The sequence below is a fragment of the Opisthocomus hoazin genome, unplaced genomic scaffold, assembly GCF_030867145.1.
Source record: "Opisthocomus hoazin isolate bOpiHoa1 unplaced genomic scaffold, bOpiHoa1.hap1 HAP1_SCAFFOLD_364, whole genome shotgun sequence".
Lineage (NCBI taxonomy): Eukaryota > Metazoa > Chordata > Aves > Opisthocomiformes > Opisthocomidae > Opisthocomus > Opisthocomus hoazin.
Window position 1 is genome coordinate 1 of NW_027448952.1, and position 16,961 is coordinate 16,961.

At 70.5% G+C, this 16,961-nt stretch overlaps 3 protein-coding genes across 3 annotated transcripts; 1 reads left to right on the top strand and 2 right to left on the bottom strand.

The window, feature by feature from the left end:
* Positions 1 to 332: 332 nt before the first annotated feature.
* On the bottom strand, positions 333 to 5,044 carry LOC142359896 (7SK snRNA methylphosphate capping enzyme-like; the record flags this gene model as incomplete). Its single annotated transcript, XM_075412262.1, is given in 11 exon segments — positions 333 to 428; positions 717 to 841; positions 844 to 859; positions 3,756 to 4,079; positions 4,081 to 4,317; positions 4,319 to 4,465; positions 4,467 to 4,547; positions 4,549 to 4,719; positions 4,721 to 4,756; positions 4,758 to 4,940; positions 4,942 to 5,044. Coding segments are annotated over 11 exon segments (1,452 nt in total), but the record flags the coding sequence as incomplete, so codon positions are not given.
* Positions 5,045 to 6,059: 1,015 nt separating this feature from the next.
* Positions 6,060 to 13,378, bottom strand: LOC142359898 (actin-like protein 6B). Its single transcript, XM_075412264.1, is given in 18 exon segments — positions 6,060 to 6,255; positions 6,348 to 6,437; positions 7,457 to 7,482; positions 7,485 to 7,551; positions 7,641 to 7,728; positions 7,804 to 7,911; positions 8,006 to 8,051; positions 8,054 to 8,066; positions 8,435 to 8,469; positions 8,472 to 8,523; positions 9,441 to 9,547; positions 9,632 to 9,698; positions 9,700 to 9,727; positions 11,238 to 11,335; positions 11,416 to 11,516; positions 12,098 to 12,263; positions 13,041 to 13,117; positions 13,271 to 13,378. Coding segments are annotated over 18 exon segments (1,275 nt in total). The 5' UTR covers positions 13,296 to 13,378; the 3' UTR covers positions 6,060 to 6,174.
* Positions 13,379 to 14,267: 889 nt separating this feature from the next.
* Positions 14,268 to 16,247, top strand: POP7 (POP7 ribonuclease P/MRP subunit). The gene is made up of 2 exons (XM_075412263.1): positions 14,268 to 14,466; positions 15,658 to 16,247. Exons 1-2 carry the CDS (start codon positions 14,268 to 14,270, stop codon positions 16,209 to 16,211), a joined length of 753 nt encoding a protein of 250 aa, XP_075268378.1. The 3' UTR covers positions 16,212 to 16,247.
* The last annotated feature ends 714 nt before the right edge of the window (positions 16,248 to 16,961 follow it).

Below are 16,961 nucleotides of genomic sequence, written 5' to 3' on the forward strand. Positions count from 1 at the left end.
TCAGTCCCCCCAGGACCCCCCCCCCCGCTCACCATCAGCCCTTGTGCTTGCGGTAGGAGGCCCAGGGCTGGGGTTCCAGCAGCAGCAGCCCCCCAGTGTGTATGGGGGTGACCCCAGGACACCCCAGACCCTCCCAGGACCCCCCCCCTGCACCCAAGCCCCCCCCTGCACCCCAGGACCCCCCCAGACCCCCCAGGACCCCCCCCCGCTCACCGTCAGCCCCTTGCGCTTCCGGTAGGAGGCCCAGGCTGGGGTTCCAGCAGCAGCAGCCCCCTGGGCGCAGGTGGGTCGACCCCAGGACACCCCCCCTGCACCCCAGACCCCCCCAGCACCCCAAAACCCCCCCTGCTCACCGTCAGCCCCTTGCGCTTCCGGTAGGAGGCCCAGGGCTGGGGCTCCAGCAGCAGCAGCCCCCCCGGGCGCAGGTGGGTGACCCCAGGACCCCCCTAGACCCCCAGGACCCCCCCCAGGACCCCCCCCCGCTCACCGTCAGCCCCTTGCGCTTGCGGTAGGAGGCCCAGGGCTGGGGTTCCAGCAGCAGCAGCCCCCCTGGGCGCAGGTGGGTGACCCCAGGACCCCCCTCCTGCACCCCAGACCCCCCCCCCCTGCACCCCAGACCCCCCCAGGACCCCCCCCCGCTCACCGTCAGCCCCTTGCGCTTGCGGTAGGAGGCCCAGGGCTGGGGCTCCAGCAGCAGCAGCCCCCCGGGCGCAGGTGGCGTAGGCCCGGCGGAAGAGGCGCTTGAGGCCGTCGTCGCCCCAGTTGAGCTGCACCCACTTGGTCAGCGAGAGGCAGAGCACCACGTCGAACTCGGGGCGCTGCGCCGCCACCGCCTCCTCCGCTCCGGCACGTAGTTACCCTGGGGGGGGGGCCACCGGGTCAGGGGGGGCGCTGAGGGGGTTGGGGGGGTCACCGAGGGGTTTTGGGGGCACCCAGGGCCAGAAGGTGGGAGGTGCTGAGACCTGCTGATGGGGGGGGGGGGCACTGAGGGGTTTGGGGGGGGCGCTGAGGGGGTTGGGGGGGGCTGAGGGGGTTGGGGGGGGCGCTGAGGGGGTTGGGGGGGCGCTGAGGGGGTTGGGGGGGCACCCAGGGGCAGGAGGTGGGAGGTGCTGAGCCCCGCTGATGGGGGGGGGGGGGCACTGAGGGGTTCGGGGGGGCGCTGAGGGGTTGGGGGGCTCCTGGAGAGCAGCACTGAGAGACTGGGGGGTCACTGAGGGGTTTGGGGGGTCACTGAGGGGTTTTGGGGGCACCCAGGGGCAGGAGGTGGGAGGTGCTGAGCCCCGCTGATGGGGGGGGGGGGGCACTGAGGGGTTCGGGGGGGGCGCTGAGGGGTTGGGGGGCTCCTGGAGAGCAGCACTGAGAGACTGGGGGGGCACTGAGGGGTTTGGGGGGTCACTGAGGGGTTTTTGGGGGCACCCAGGGGCAGGAGGTGGGAGGTGCTGAGCCCTGCTGATGGGGGGGGGGGGGCACTGAGGGGTTTGGGGGGGGCGCTGAGGGGGTTGGGGGGGGCTGAGGGGGTTGGGGGGGCACTGAGGGGGTTGGGGGGGCACCCAGGGGCAGGAGGTGGGAGGTGCTGAGCCCCGCTGATGGGGGGGGCACTGAGGGGTTTGGGGGGGGCGCTGAGGGGATTGGGGGGGCACTGAGGGGGTTGGTGGGGGGTCACTGAGGGGTTGGGGGGTCACTGAGGGGTTGGGGGGGGCGCTGAGCCCCACTGTGGGACAGGGGGCACTGAGGGGTGATGTGGGGAGCACTGAGGGGTTTGGGGGGCTCCTGGAGAGCAGCACTGAGACACTGGGGGGGCACTGAGGGGTTGGGGGGGTCACTGAGGGGGTTGGGGGGGGGTCACTGAGGGGGTGGGGCGGGCGCTGAGGGGTTTGGGGGGGTCACTGAGGGGGTTGGGGGGTCGCTGAGGGGGGTGGGGGGGGGGTCACAGGAGCCCCACCGAGGGTGGGGGAGGGTCACCAAGGGGTTTTGGGGGCACCCAGGGGCAGGAGGTGGGAGGTGCTGAGCCCCGCTGATGGGGGGGGGGGGGCACTGAGGGGTTTGGGGGGGCGCTGAGGGGGTTGGGGGGGGGCGCTGAGGGGGTTGGGGGGGCGCTGAGGGGGTTGGGGGGCCACTGAGCCCCACTGTGGGACAGGGGCACTGAGGGGTTTTGGGGGGGGCGTTGAGAAGTGTGCGGGGGGGGGCACTTGAGGGGTTGGGGGGGTCCCAGTGAGCCCCACTGAGGGACTGGGGGGGGCACTGAGGGGATTGGGGGGGGTCACTGAGGGGTTGGGGGGTCCTGGTGAGCTCCACTGAGGGACTGGGGGAGCACTGAGGGGTTTAGGGGGGGGCTTGAGGAGTGGGGGGGGCACTTGAGGAGGTTGGGGGGGGTCCCAGTGAGCCCCACTGAGGGACTGGGGGGGGCACTGAGGGGATTGGGGGGATATTGAGGGGTTTGGGGGGGGGGACGGAGCCCCAACTGAGGGACGGGGGGGGGCACGGGAGGGTTAGGGGGGTTACCAAGGGGTTTGGGGGTGACTTAAGGATTGAGGAGGGTCACTGAGCCCACTGAGGTGTTGGGGGGGCCCCACTGAGAGACTTGGGGGGCCCAAACCAAGGCTTGGGCTGCCCCTCCCCCACAGGGCGGGGTCTCCCTGCTAACCCCGCCCCCATTAAGCCCCTCCCCTCCCCAAAGCAGCCTGGGCTGAGCAGCCCCCCCCAACATCGTGTCCCCCCCAGACCCACCCCAGATGTCTTCAACCACCCCTCGTGACCCCCCCAAACCCCTCGTGACCCCCCCCAAATGGCCCGTGACCCCCCCCAAACCCCCCCCAAACCCACCCCAGATCCCTTCAACCCCCTTGTGACCCCCCCCAAAAACAGGCTGTGACCCCCCCAAACCCCATCACGAGGCCTCCAAACCCCCCCCCAGATCCCTTCAACCCCCTTGTGACCCCCCCAAACCCCACCATGAGCCCCCCCAAATCCCCCAGATCCCTTCAAACCCCTCGTGACCCCCCCAAAGTGCACCACGAGCCCCCAAACCCGGTAATCCCCAAACAGATCATGACCTCCCCAAACCCCACCATGAGTCCCCCCAAATCCCACCATGAGGTCTCCAAACCACTCGTGACCCCCCCAAACGGGCTGTGACCCCCCCAAACCCCACCATGAGCCCCCCAAACCCCACCCCAGATCCCTCCAACCCCCTCGTGACCCCCCCAAACCCCACCACGAGCCCCCCAAACCCCACCACGAGCCCCCAAATCCCTCGTGACCCCCCCCAAATCCCCCTAGATCCCTTCAAACCCCTCGTGACCCCCCAAACCCCACACGAGCCCCCAAACCCCACCCCAGATCCCTCCAACCCCTCGTGACCCCCCCAAACCCCACCACGAGCCCCCCAAACCCCACATGAGCCCCCCAAATCCCTCGTGACCCCCCCAAATCCCCCTAGATCCTTTAAACCCCTCGTGACCCCCCAAACCCCACCACGAGCCCCCCAAACCCCACCCCAGATCCCTCCAACCCCCTCGTGACCCCCCCAAACCCCACCACGAGCCCCCGAAACCCCACCACGAGCCCCTCAAATCCCTCGTGACCCCCCCCAAATCCCCCAGATCCCTTCAAACCCTTGTGACCCCCCCCAAAACCTCACCATGAGCCCCCCCAAACCTCTCGTGACCCCCCCCAAATCCCCCTAGATCCCTTCAAACCCCTCGTGACCTCCCCATACCCACCATGAGCCCCCCCGTACCCCCCCACCCACTCACCGTGACGAAGACAATGTTGTGTGGGAAATCGGAGGCGCCGGGCCCGTCGGGGGGCAGGCGGGGGGCAGCGATGGGACCCCGGCTGGCCAGGAGAGCGGCGGGAAAACCCTTCCTCCCTCCTCCTCCTCCTCCTCCCGCCGCCGCGCCGTTCCCCGCCGCCTCCGCCCGGATCTCCTCCGACAGGTAGTGCCGGATGTTCTGCCGCGCCGAGCGGATCAGCGCGCCGTCAATGTCCAAGCCCACCACCCTGGCGGGGCCCCAGCGCTTGGCGATGCTGAGTGTGAGGTGCCCCACGTTGCAGCCCACGTCCAGCACCTCCTTTCCCCGCGAACCACTCGGGCCGCATGGCGCGCAGCCGCCCGTCCTCGCAGTCGGGGTTGCGGTAGCCGTAGTATTTGCAGTAGTTGCCATACTGGAACTTTTGGGCTTGGCGGCGTCGGCGCAGCTGCTGCTGCGGGGTTTTCCCGGGGGGTTTGGGTTTCTCCGGCGGGCGGGCGGCTCCCTTCCGACTTACTGCAAGTCGTCGGCGTTTGCGATGGCGGCCGGCGGCGGGGCAGGCGGCGGCGATGGCGCGGGGTCGGCGGAGCGGCGGGGAGGGCGTGAGGGGCTGAGGGCAGGCGGGGCCTCGGCGGTGGCGGGTGACGGTGGGTGGCGGCGGCGGCTCGCTGCTGGCCGCGGTGACGGTGGCGGCGGCGGGCGGCCTTGGCGGGGGGAAGCCAAGCGCAGCCCCTCGCCGGGGGCGTTGAGGCTGAGCGGGTCGGTGATGTCGCGCGGGACCAGGATCTCGACGGGGGTCGCGGCCGCGGGCGGGCAGCGGGGAGGACTGCGGCGTGCGGGCGTTGAGGGCCCGGCTCACCTCCTCGTCCAGCAGACTGTTCAGGTTCAGCGGGTCGAAGATGTTCCCCCCCAGCAGGAACTCGGACGGCAGCACCGGGCCGCACTCCGAGGCCGCCCGGCGGCGCCGGCTTCCACGCCGGCTGCTTGGCCCCGCAGCTGCTGCGGCCGCTTCCCCCCCCCTCCTCCTCCTCCTCCTCCTCCTCCCCCCGCCGAGCGGAAGCCGTTCCGCGGCCTCGGGGCCTCGGCGGCGGGGGACGCTTCCCCCCCCCCGCCATTCCCGGCGGAGGAAGGCGGAGGAGGCGGCGGCACCAGGAAGGCCTCGGGCTCGGCCGCCATGGCGGACCGCCCCCGCGCCTGCGCGCTGAGCGCCGCCGCCTCCGCGCATGCGCGGCCCCTGCCGGGGGTTGCTGAGGGGAGGGGGTGGGGAGCGCACCTCTGCGCCCGCCACCTCCCGCCCGCGACGGCGGAGCGTGGCGGCCCGCCGGGGTTTATATAGCGGGTGGGAGGGGCCGGGCGAGGCCGCGCCTCCCCGCGGGGGCCGGGCGGGAGCGCGGAGCCAATGGGTGAAGAGGCGGCGGGGAGCACGGCCAATAGGGGGAGCGCGGCGCGCGCGGGGCGGGGAGGGAGGGGGGGGGAGGCGCGGGGCCTGAGGGACGGGGTGGCCGTGGCGAGCGCCTGCGCGGAATGAGCGGGGGGGGGCGTGATGCGGGAGGGGCGGGGGGACAGAGGGGGGCGCGCGGGGAGGGTTGAGGGGGGAGCGGAGCGCGGGGGGATTTGGAGGGGAGGTAGAGCGGCGAGGGGGGCTTTGCGGCGGCGGGGCAGGCGCGTTGAGGGCACCCCCGGAGGGGTCCTCGCCCCGCGCGGGCACGCCGGGAGTTGGAGTCGGCGTGGCGGCCGCGCATGCGCAAGGGCGGCCGAGCGCCTCGTCCCGCCGCGGCACCCCTCCCCCCACTCCGCCGCTCGCCCACATCATCTCTCAGCTCATGACGTCACTCACGCCGGCCATCCCCCCCCCCACCCCCCGCCGCGAGCCGCCACCGCGGACCCCCCCTCATCCCCTCCCCCCGTTAACGGAGCGGCGCGGACCACGTGGTCAGCCGCAAGGCCCCGCGCCCCTCCCGCGCATGCGCAGCCCCTCTATAGGCGCGGCGGATTTCGCGCATGCGCACAGCGAGCCACCCCGGGGGCGCTCCCGCCCCGCCCATCTACGCAGGTGCAGTGCTCCACCCTCCCTCGCGGCCGCGCGCATGCGAGTGGGTGGGCGGGGTCGCTCCCAGGCGCACTGCGCATGCGCACCCCCCCCCCCCCCCCCGTTTCCCGCGCAGCGCCCGCGCACGCGCAGAGCCGCGCGGGGAGGCGGCAGGGCGGGGCGCGCGCCGCCCTCCCTGAGGAGAAAAAACGGCGAAATCGGTAAAACCAACCTCTCGTCGACCCCGCTTCACCTCACGCAAATACCTAACGCCGGGTTCCAGCCGTTCCGGGCGCTTAATGTTTATTTTTTTTAAAACTTTTTCCCTCACGATTTCTGTCGTGGAGTCGAGGCCGAGGAGGGAAGGTGCCTGGGGGGTGCCCCCACCCCCCCTCAGGGGCACTTGCGCTCCACGCACTGCTTCCCCCCCTCCTCGTACTCCTGCTTCGAGATCCACATCTGCTGGAAGGTGCCCTGGGGGGGAGGGGACACAGAGCGGGGGATGGGCTGAGGGACCCCCGCCCCCCCCCTTCGCCCCCTTACCCAGCCCCCCCCCCCCCCCCAGCTCACCAGGAGGCCAGGATGGAGCCCCCGATCCAGGGGCTGAAGCGCCGCTCCATGGTGCTGTTGCTGGCGATCAGTTTCAGGCGCATGCTCTGGGGGGGGGGGGGAGGGGCAACTGGGAGGTACTGGGGGCAACTGGGAGCCCAGCCTCTTCTGAGACCCCCCCCCACACACACAGTCTATGGCTGGGGGTGGGGCTTCCCTCCCTGGAGGCCTGGTCCCCCCAGTGTCCATGTTGGGGTTCCCAGCCCCAGTATCCCATGGGGGGTCCCTCCCCGGATGCCTGGGTCCCCCCAGCTGCCCAGTATCCCATGGGGGGGGGTCCTTCTCCTGATGTCTGTGTCCCCCCAGTGTCCCCTGGCGGGGTTCCCAGCCCACCAGTATCCCCTGGGTGGTCCCTTCCCCAGAAGTCTGGATCCCCCCAGCCCCCCAGTGTCCCCTGATGGGGTTGCCAGCCCCCCAGTATCCCTGGGGAGTCCCTTTCCCAGACTCCTGGGTCCCCCCAGCCCCCCAGTATCCCACGGGGGGTCCGTTCCCCGGATGCCTGGGTCCCCCCAGCCCCCCAATAACCCGTGGTGGGGTTCCCAGCCCCTCAGTATCCCATTGGGGGTCCCATCCTCGGATGTCTGGGTCCCCCCAGCCCCCCCAATAACCCACGGGGGTTCCCGTCCCTAGATATCTGGGTCTCCCCAGCCCCCCAGTGTCCTCTGGTGGGACTTTCCAGCCCCCCAGTATCCCATGGGGGTCCCTTTCCCAGGACACCTGGGTCCCCCCACCCCCCAACATCCCATGGCGGGGTTCCCAGCCCCCCAATATCCCATGGGGGGTCCCTTCCCTGGATCTCTGGATCCCCCCAGCCCCCCAGTATCCCATGGCGGGGTTCCCAGCCCCCCAATATCCCATGAGGGGTCCCTTCCCCGGATCTCTGGATCCCCCCAGCCCCCCAGTATCCCATGGCGGGGTCACAGCCCCCCAATATCCCATGGGGGGGTCCCCTCCCCGGATCTCTGGATCCCCCCAGCCCCCCAGTATCCCATGGTGGGGTCAACAGCCCCCCAGTGTCCCCTGGGGGGTCCCTGCCCCGGACGCCTGGGTCCCCCCCATCCCTCACGGGGGGTGTCTTCTGCGAAAGCTCCGGTTGAGGCGGTCGGTGAAGCCCTGCAGCAGGGTGTTCCCCCCGGTGACGATGACGCTGCCGTAGAGACCCTGGGGGAGGGAGGGATATGGGGGGGGGGGGGGTGTCACCGCCGTGCCCCCCCAATCCCCCCTCCCCCCCCCCATCTGTGGGGACTCACCGGTCGAATGTCGATGTCGCACATCCCGATGCTGGTGGTGACCACGTGCCCCACGCCCAGCATGGTGTTCCCCGAGAGACCCTGAGGGGTGGGGGGTGGGGTCAGAGAGGTCCCCCCAAACCCCCCTGGCCCCCCCAAATTCCCCTCCCCCAGACCTTGACGGTTGGAGGGGTCGAAGAGCCCCTCGGGGATGCGGAGCCGCTCGGCCCCGTAGTCGGTGTTGTAGCCGTTGGGCATCTCGTAGTGAACCGTGGGCATCTGGGCGGCCACTCTGGGGGGGGGGGCGAGAGGGGGGGGTCGTGGGATTGGGGGGACCCCAACCTCCCCCCCAAAAAAGCCCCCTGAGCCCACCCCCAGGCACTCACTGCTCGTCGTAGGGGGAGTCGGAGACCTGCAGCACCGAGGCCTGGAGTCCTGGATCACCTCCTGGGGGGGGGGACACACCCAGGCGTTTGGGACCCCTCCCCCCCCCCCCCAAAAAATATCCAGGCATCTGGGACCCCCGAAAAGGAGCGGGGCATCCAGGACCCCCTCTCCCCACCAAGCAGGTGAGCCCCCCCCAGGGTGAACCCCGGCCTCTGGGACCCCCCTTTCCCCCCCCCCCGCCAGCCCCCCCCTCAGGGTGACCCCAGGCCTCTGAGACCCCCCCCGTCCCCCCCCACTGTCCCCACCAGGGTGACCCCAGGCCTCTGAGACCCCCCCCCATCCCCCCCCAGGGTGACCCCCGGCCTCTGGGACCCCCCATCCCCCCCCCAGTGACCCCGGGACCCCCCCGGGTGACCCCCCCGACTCACGTTGCAGGTGTAGTTGTGCCAGGACTTGGAGACCTGGGCAGCTTCTCCTTCTTCTTCCAGTTGGGGGGGGCCCCCTCCCGCACCGGCTCCTGGGGGCGGGGCGTCGGGCAGGGGGCGGGCTTAGAGGGGCGCAGTCCGCCCCCGTGGGGGGTGGGTGAGGCAGAGGGGAGACTGGGGGGGGGAGCCCTGGAGGGGGTGGAGCCTGGGGGTGGGCTGTACCTAAAGGGGTGGAGCTAAGGGGAAGAGATTGGCCTGAGGGGGTGGAGCCAAGGGGAAGGCGTGGGGCCTATGGGCAGGCTGCCTCTACGGGGGTGGAGCCAAGGGGAAGGGTGGGGCCTATGGGCAGGCTGCCTCTACGGGGGTGGAGCCAAGGGGAAGGGGTGGGGCCTGTGGGCAGGCTGCCTCTACGGGGGTGGAGCTAAAGGGGGAGGGATTGGCCTGAGGGGGCGGAGCTAAAGGGAAGGGATGATCTGAAGGGGCGGAGTTAAGGAAAAGGGATGGCCCAAGGAGATGGAGCTAGGGGGGGAGCCGCCCTGAAAGGGGTGGGGTTAAGTGGAAGGGGTGGGGCCTATGAGCCCACTGCCCCAAGGGGGTGGAGCTAAGGGAGATGGGCTGTGCCTGAGGGGGTGGAGCTAAGGGAAAGGAGTGGCCTGGAGGGGGGCGGAGCTAAACAGAAGGGCTGACCCCGAGGGGGTGGGGCCAAGGGGAAGAGCTAGTGCTAGGGGGGTGCCCACCCTAAAGGGGCGGAGCTAAGCAGCTGGACTGCCCCTGAGGGGGTGGAGCTAAAGGAAAGGCTGTCTCTAAGGGGGTGGAGCTAAGGGACTGCACCGCCCCTAAAGGGGGCGTGGCCTTTGTGTTGGGCCATGCCTCCAGAGCCAGAGGCTGGGGGGGGACTGCAGGGGCTGAGCCACCCCCCAAGGGGCGGAGCCTCCCAGCTGCCCTCTCTTTCTCTGATAGGCTGTTCCTGGGGAAGGGGGCGTGTCCCAGCGCGGCCCCGCCCCCTCACCTTGGCGGCGATCATGTAGGGCGGCACGATGTCGATGTTCATCTCCTGGAAGAGCTCGCGGCACTGCATGGAGATGAAGTCCCCGGCCAGCGGCGACTTGACGATGCCTGCAGGCCCCGCCCCGTGAGTTCCGGCCCCGCCCCCCGGCGCCCGGGCCCCGCCCCCCCGCCCCGCTGGCCCCGCCCCCTCACCCTGCTGGAGGATGTAGCCGTCGTGGACGGGGATGGCGGTGGTGTGGGTGGCCCCGCTGTCCAGGACCCAACCCCGTGCTGCGCCCGTTGGCGAAGCTGGGCCACCGCGGTCAAGGGCGGCGCTGACGAGGGGGCGGCGCTAACGAGGGGGCGGTGCTAACGAGGGGGCAGCCCCGCTGGGGAGGGCTGGGCCGCTAACGAAGGGCTGTTGTGACCGGCACCCACCCGGTCACTCCAGTGAGGCGTGGAGCCCTGCCCCCGGGGACACCCATGGAGCCCCACCACCCAGTGACCCACCCAACCGACCACCCAACTGCCCCTAGACCCCCCCAACAGACCACCCAACTGCCCCTGGACCCACCCGACTGCCCTAGACCCCCCCAACAGACCACCCAACTGCCCCTGGACCCACCCGACTGCCCCCTAGACCCACCCAACTGACCACCCACCTGCCCCTGGACCCACCCAACTGCCCCTGGACCCACCCACTCAACCACCCAACTGCCCCTGGACCCACCCGACTGCCCCTAGACCCACCCAACTGACCACCCACCTGCCCCTAGACCCACCCAACTGCCCCTAGAACCACCCAACCGACCACGCAACCACCCACCCAACTGCCCCTACACCCACCCAACTGATCACGGACCCACCCAACTGCCCCTAGACCCACCCAACTGCCCACAGAGCCACCCAGCCCAGCACCCAACTGCCCCTGGACCCACCCAATCAACCACCAACTGCCCCTGGACCCACCCAACCAACCCCCAATTGCCTTGACACCCACCCAACCCTTCCTAGACCCACCAACCACCCACCCAACCATCTCTAGACCCACCAACCACCCACTTAAGTACTCCTAGACACACCCAATCTCTCAACCAATGACCTAACCACTGGTAGATCCACCCAACCACCCACCCAACCATCCTTACACCCACCCAGCCATCTCTAGACTCACCAACTACCCAGCCACCCACCCCTAGACCTACCCAACCACCCAACCAATGATCCAACCACCCCTAGACCCACCCAACCACCCACCCACCCTAGACCCACCCAACCACTCAACCAATGACCCAACCACTGGTAGATCCACCCAACCACCCACCCACCCTAGACCCACCCAACCACTCAACCAGTGACCCAACCACTGGTAGATCCACCAACCACCCACCCAACCATCCTTAGACCCACCAGCCACCCACCCAACTACCCGCTGGACCCACCCAACCATTTCTAGACCCACCAACCACCCACCCACCCATCCTTAGACCACCCAACCACCTCTAGACCCACCAACTACCCAACCACCCACCCCTAGACCTACCCAACCCCCCAACCAATGACCAAACCACCCCTAGACCCACCCAACCGCCCACCTAAGTACCCCTAGACCCACCCAACCAATGACCCAACCACCCCTAGACCCACCCAACCACCCACCTCTAGATCCACCAACCACTCACCCCACCGCCCTAGACCCACCACCCACCCAGCTTCCCCCACCCCCACCCGGGGAGGTGGTGTGGACACCCAGGGAGGGGGTTGGGTGGCTGGGGGGGTGACACGGCTGGGTGACCCCGACGGGTGGCGCGGGGGATACGCGGTGAGCACGGCCGTCTTGCAGAGGAAGAAGGCCGGGATGTTGTAGTGCTCAAACATCAGCTCCGTCAGCTTCTCCCTCTTGGCCCGCGTGTTCCACTGAGGGGACACCATGGGGACATCAGGGGACCCCACCACTGCGGTGGGACGGGGTGATGCGCAGGTGGGGGGCCACCTACCGGCGCCTCGGACATGAGGACGGGGTGGAGGCCCGGCTCTGACTTGACGTGCTTCCCGTAGGTGTGGTCCAAGATGGCCTGGAAGCACTCCCAGTCCTCGACTGGGGACAACGGGGACGGTGAGTGGGGACGTGGGGGCGAGGGGGGGCTCTATGGGGTGACCCCAACCTTGTGGTGGCTCTGTGAAGTGACCCCCAACCCCGGGGTGGTATCTCTTGGGTCACCCGAACCCCGTGGTGGCTTCCATTGGGTGACCCCAACCCCGTGATGGCCCTGTTGAGTGAGCCAAACCCTGTGGTAACCCCTTAAGGTGACCCCAACCCCGTGGTGACTTCCACTGGGTCACCCCAACCCTGTGGTGACCTCCATTGGGTGACCCCAACCCCGTGATGGCCCCATTGAATGAACCAAACCCTGTGGTAACGCCTTGAGGTCACCCCAACTCCATGGTGACCTCCATTGGGTCACCCCAACCCCATGATGACCCCATTGAGTGAACCAAACCCCGTGGTGGCCCCATGAGGTGACCCCCAACGCCGTGGTGGCCTCCACTGGGTCACCCCAACCCCACGGTGGCCCCGTGAGGTGACCCCAAGCCCCTGAGATGCCCCCTGCGGGTTCCCCATGGCCATGCAGGGTGTCCCCCCACCCCGGAGGTGTCCCCCCTGGTGTCCCCACTCACTCATGCCGTTCTTGAGGGGCGAGAGGACCTCCATGCCCTCGCGGGCCACGTGCAGCGCGTTGGTGTCGATGTAGTAGACCTTTCCTCCCTTCTTGTCCTTGTCCCCATCGAGCTCCAGGGCCACCTCCTCGGGGGACAGCAGCCCCACCGTGGTGGGGAAGTCCGCCTGCCACCGCCCCGTCACCACCACCACAAGGACACGGCGTGGGGGTGGGGACATGGTGGGGACGTTGATCTGTGGGTGGTGGCCTCGGGGACATGCAGAGAGCTTGGCCATGGGGAGGTCACCATGGTGGGGACCTTGGCCTACAGGTGGTGGCCTTGGGGACAGCATGGCCTTGGAGGTGTCACCATGGTGGGGGCGTTGTCCTGTGGGTGATGGCCATGGGGACATGGAGATGTCAGTCTGGTGGGGACATTGGCCTGGGGTGGTGGCCTTGGGGACACTGTGGCCATGGGGAGGTCACCATGGTGGGGACCTTGGCCTACAGGTGGTGGCCTTGGGGTCAGCATGACCTTGGAGGTGTCACCATGGTGGGGAAGTCGGCCTGAGAGTGATGGTCAATGGAGATACCATCATGGTGGGGGCGTTGAACTGTGGATGGTGGCCTTGGGGCCCCCATGACCACAGAGAAGTCGCCATGGTGGGGACGTTGGCCTGAGAATGATGGTCAATGGAGATGCCACCGTGGTGGGGATGTTGGCCTGTGGGTGGTGGCCATGGGGCCACCATGGCCGTGGAGATGCCACCATGGTGGGGGCCTTGGGGCCCTCATGACCATGGAGATGCCACCATGGTGGGGATGTTGGCCTGTGGGTGGTGGCCTTGGGGCCCCCATGACCGTGGAGATGCCCCCATGGTGGGGACGCTCGTGGCCCTGGGGACACCGCGGCGATGGGGGGTGGTGACCCGGGGGGGGAGGGGACACGCGGTGGCACCCACCTTGGGACAGTCCTCCCCGGCGTAGCCCGCCCGCACCGAGAAGGAGCCGATGTCGAACACCAGGGCCCCCACCTCATCTGGGGGGGGGACACACGGTGACGGTGGCACCGAGACCCCCGTGTCCCCCCCCCGCCCATCCCCTGCTCGCCCCCCCACCTCCTGCGCCCCGCCGCGGCCCCGCCCCTCCCCGCCGCGGCCCCGCCCCTCCCCGCCCGCCCCGCCCCTCCTACCGCCGCCGTAGACCCCCCCGCTCATGGCGGCGGCCGCGGGTTCAGCACTGGACAGCGCTCGGCCGCGGGGTGGGCGGGGCCTCCCGGGGGGGCGGGGGAAAGCGGCGGCCAATCGGAGCCCGACGCTCTGCGTGTGCACGGATTGGTCGGCGCAGCAGACAATGAGGGCGGCTTAAAGGGCCAGGCGCCTTTTTTTGTTTGTTTATTTATTTAAAACCGGGGGGGCAGGGCTGCCGCTCCGGAGCAGGGGATGGGACACAGGCATCCGGGACACGCCCCTCGGGGGGGGACCCAGGCGTCCGGGACACGCCCCCTTGGCCAGTGGGGAAGGCGTGGTTTGCCGCGGTGGTGGGGCGTGGCTTGGAGGCGTGGCTTAATGAGAGGGCGTGTCTTTCAGTTAGCCAGTGTGGCTCCGCCCCGTGTGGGCGTGGCCTCCGGCGAGGGAGCGGGTCCCCAAACGCAGTGTCAGAGGTGTGTGGCTTCGCTTGGCACCGCCCACTGCATAGAGGGGCGTGGCTTCCCACCACCCCATTGTGCACGGGGGGGTGGGCTGTCCCTTTAGCCCCGCCCACTGTGCAGGCGTGGTGCTTCCCAAGCTCCGCCCACCGACTCGGAAAGGGGGCGGAGCTCTGCCCCGGGCCTGGCGAGGGGGTGCCGAGGGGGGGTGTTCTGTGAGGAGGGGCTGGGCCTGGCTGTCCCCCGGGGTGGGCCCCCCCCAATTCACCCCCGGTCGGGCGGGGGGGGGCATTGTCATGGCAACGTGGAGGGCTGATGGTCGCCATGGTGACGGGGGGGATGTCGAGGTCACCATGGCAACCGGCCCTATTGGGGGAACCCCCGGTTTCCATGGCAACCGGCAACGGCGGAGGGGCGCCCTCGGGGTCTCCATAGCGACGGGGGGGCGTGGCCCGGCGGAGAGAGGCGGGGCTAAGGGGGCGGGGTTTCCCTAGCGACGGTCCCGCCCCGCTGCTGCTGGGGGGGGGGTGTAGGGGGGGAGATGGCGGCCTTGCCTCACGTGATGCGGAGGCGGGGCACGCGCGTCTCACGTGGCTTTCAGCTCCGCCCCGCCCCTGCCGCTCCAGGGGGCAGAGCCGCGGGGAGGGGCGTGGCCTGGGGGAGAGTGGGCGTGGCTTGGAAAGGAGGCGGGATCGCGCCCCTGGAAGCGGAAGCGGCGGCGGTGGCGGGGACGCGGCGAGGTGCGGAGGGGGAGGGGGGGAAATAGGGCTATGGGGGAGGGTCTGTGGGGGTCTCGGGGGGTTCGTGGAGCTGTGGGAGGGGCTGGGGGGGCTCTGGGGGCTGTCAGAGGGTCGAAAGGGGGGCTGGGGGGGGCTCTGCGGGGCTCCCGGGGGGGCTGCGGGGCTCGGGGGGGTCTGGGGGGCTCACAGGAGCGTTATGGGGGGGTCGAGGGCATCTGGGGGTTGTCGTTGGCTGGAGGGGTGTCTCGAGGGGTTATGGCGGGGGCTGGGCGGCCGGGGGGGTCCCCTGGGGGGGTTAGAGGGGCCTGCGGGGGGGTTAGAGGTGTCTGCGGGGGTCTTATAGGGATCCCTGAGGCGGTTGGGGGGGGTTAGAGGTGTCGGGGGGGGGGAGGCCTGTGGGCGGTTATAGGGCTCTAGGGGGGTTATGGGAGGGTCTAGGGGGATTGTGGGGGTCTCTGGGGGTATCAAGGGAGTGCTTGGGGGGGTATGGGGGTCCCGGGGGGTTTATGGGGGTCCCGGGGGGATCAGGGGGGCCCTTGGGGGGTTATGAGGGTCCCAGGGGGGTTATGGGGGTCCCTGGGGGCGATCGGGGGGGCCCTTGAGGGGTTATGGGGGTCCCTGGGGGCGATCAGGGGGGCCCTTGGGGGGTTATGGGGGTCCTGAGGGGGTTATGGGGGTCGCTGGCGGATCAGATGGGCCCTTGGGGCTGTTATGGGGGGAGCGGGGGGCCCTTAGGGGGGTCTCTGGGGGGATCAAGGGGGACCCTTGGGGGAGTCCTGGGGGGATCAGGGGGGTCCCAGGGGGGATCACGGGGGCCCTTGGGGGGTTATGGGGGTCCCTGGGGGTGATTGGGGGGGCCCTTGGGGGGTTATGGGGGTCCCGGGGGGGTTATGGGGGTCGCTGGGGGGATTGGGGGGGCCTTGGGGGGTTATGGGGGTCTCAGTAGGGATCAGGGGGGCCCTTGGGGGGGTCCTGGGGGATCAAGGGGGCCCTTGGGGGGGTCCTGGGGGGATCAGAGTGGCCCTTGGGGGGGTTATGGGGGTCGCTGGGGGGATTGGGGGGGCCTTGGGGGGTTATGGGGGTCCCGGGGGGTTATGGCTGTCCCGGGGGGATCGGGGGGGCTGCAGGGACCCCCGGGTCTCCCCCTGTGCCCCTGACCCACCCCATGCACCCCCCCTCCCCCCCCCCCAGCAATGTCCTCGGGTCACCCGGCAGCACCGTCAGCAGCACCGGGGGGGTCGCCAGGGATAGGGGGGGACAACGACCCCCACTTCCTCCCCCCCAACCGCCGCCGCCGCCGGGGCCCGGCCCCTCGCCCCCCCTCCGTCCCCGCCGCCGCCGGAGCCGACGTTTTCGTGACGGCGCGGACGGATTTCCGCGCCCAGCTCCGGCGCTGCCAACGCCTCCTGGCCCCGGGGGGGCCGGGGGGGGGCCGGGGGGGTCCCGCCGGGCCCCCCCCGGGGGAGCTGCGGCTCCACGGCCTGGGCCTGGCCGTGCCCCGCGCCATCAACCTGGCCCTGCAGCTGCAGGCGGGGGCTGCGGGCGCGCTGCGGCTCCACGCCAGCACCTCCTCCGTCGCCCTGCCCCCCCCCGGCGCCCCCCGCCGCCGCCGAGGGCCCCCCCGGGCCGGGGAGGGGGATGACGACGAGGAGGAGGAGGAGGAGGAGGAAGGGGGAGCGGCGTCCCGGCCCCGCCATAACTCCGCCATCCACATCAGGGTCTGCCGCGAGGCCCCCTGCGCTTGAGGGGGCTCCTGGGGGGCTTCTCGGGGTCCTGGGGGGCTCCTCGGGGTGTCAGGGGGGTCCTGGGGGACTCCTCAGCGTCTTGGGGGGGCTTCTCGGGGTTCTGGGGGGGGTCCTGGGGGGCTCCTGGGGGTCTTGCGGGGGCTCCTCGGGGTCTTGGGGGTCTCCTCGGGGTCTTGGGAGGTCTTGGGGTCCTGGGGGGCTCCTCGGGGTCTTGGGGACCCCCCCAGCATGTTGAGAGGCTGCTCAGGGTCTTAGGGGGTCTTCTTGGGGTCCTGGGGGGGCTCCTCAGGGTCCTGGGGGGCTCCTCGGGGTGTCAGGGGGGTCCTGGGGAACTCCTCAGCATCTTGGGGGGGCTTCTCGGGGTTCTGGGGGGCTTCTGGGGGTCTCCTCAGGGTCTTGGGGGGGCTTCTCGGGGTCCGGGGGGGGTCCTGGGGGGCTCCTGGGGGTCTTGCGGGGGCTCCTCGGGGTCTTGGGGGTCTCCTCGGGGTCTTGGGGTCCTGGGGGGCTCCTCGGGGTCTTGGGGACCCCCCCAGCATGTTGAGAGGCTGCTCAGGGTCTTAGGGGGTCTTCTTGGGGTCCTGGGGGGGCTCCTCAGGGTCCTGGGGGGGCTCCTTGGGGTCTTGGGGACCCCCCGAGCGTGTTGAGAGGCTGCTCAGGGTGCTGGGGGGGCTCCTCAGGGTGTTGGGGGGCACCTCAGGGTGGTAGGGGGCACCTCAAGGTGGTGGGGGTCTCCTCAAGGTGTTGGGGGGC

Coding starts and splice junctions, on each gene's coding strand:
- POP7 (XM_075412263.1), top strand. CDS start 14,268: ATGGCGGCCTTGCCTCACGTGATGCGGAGGCGGGGCACGCGCGTCTCA. Junction 14,467..15,657: donor GGTGGCGGGGACGCGGCGAG/GTGCGGAGGGGG, acceptor CCCCCCCCCCAG/CAATGTCCTCGGGTCACCCG.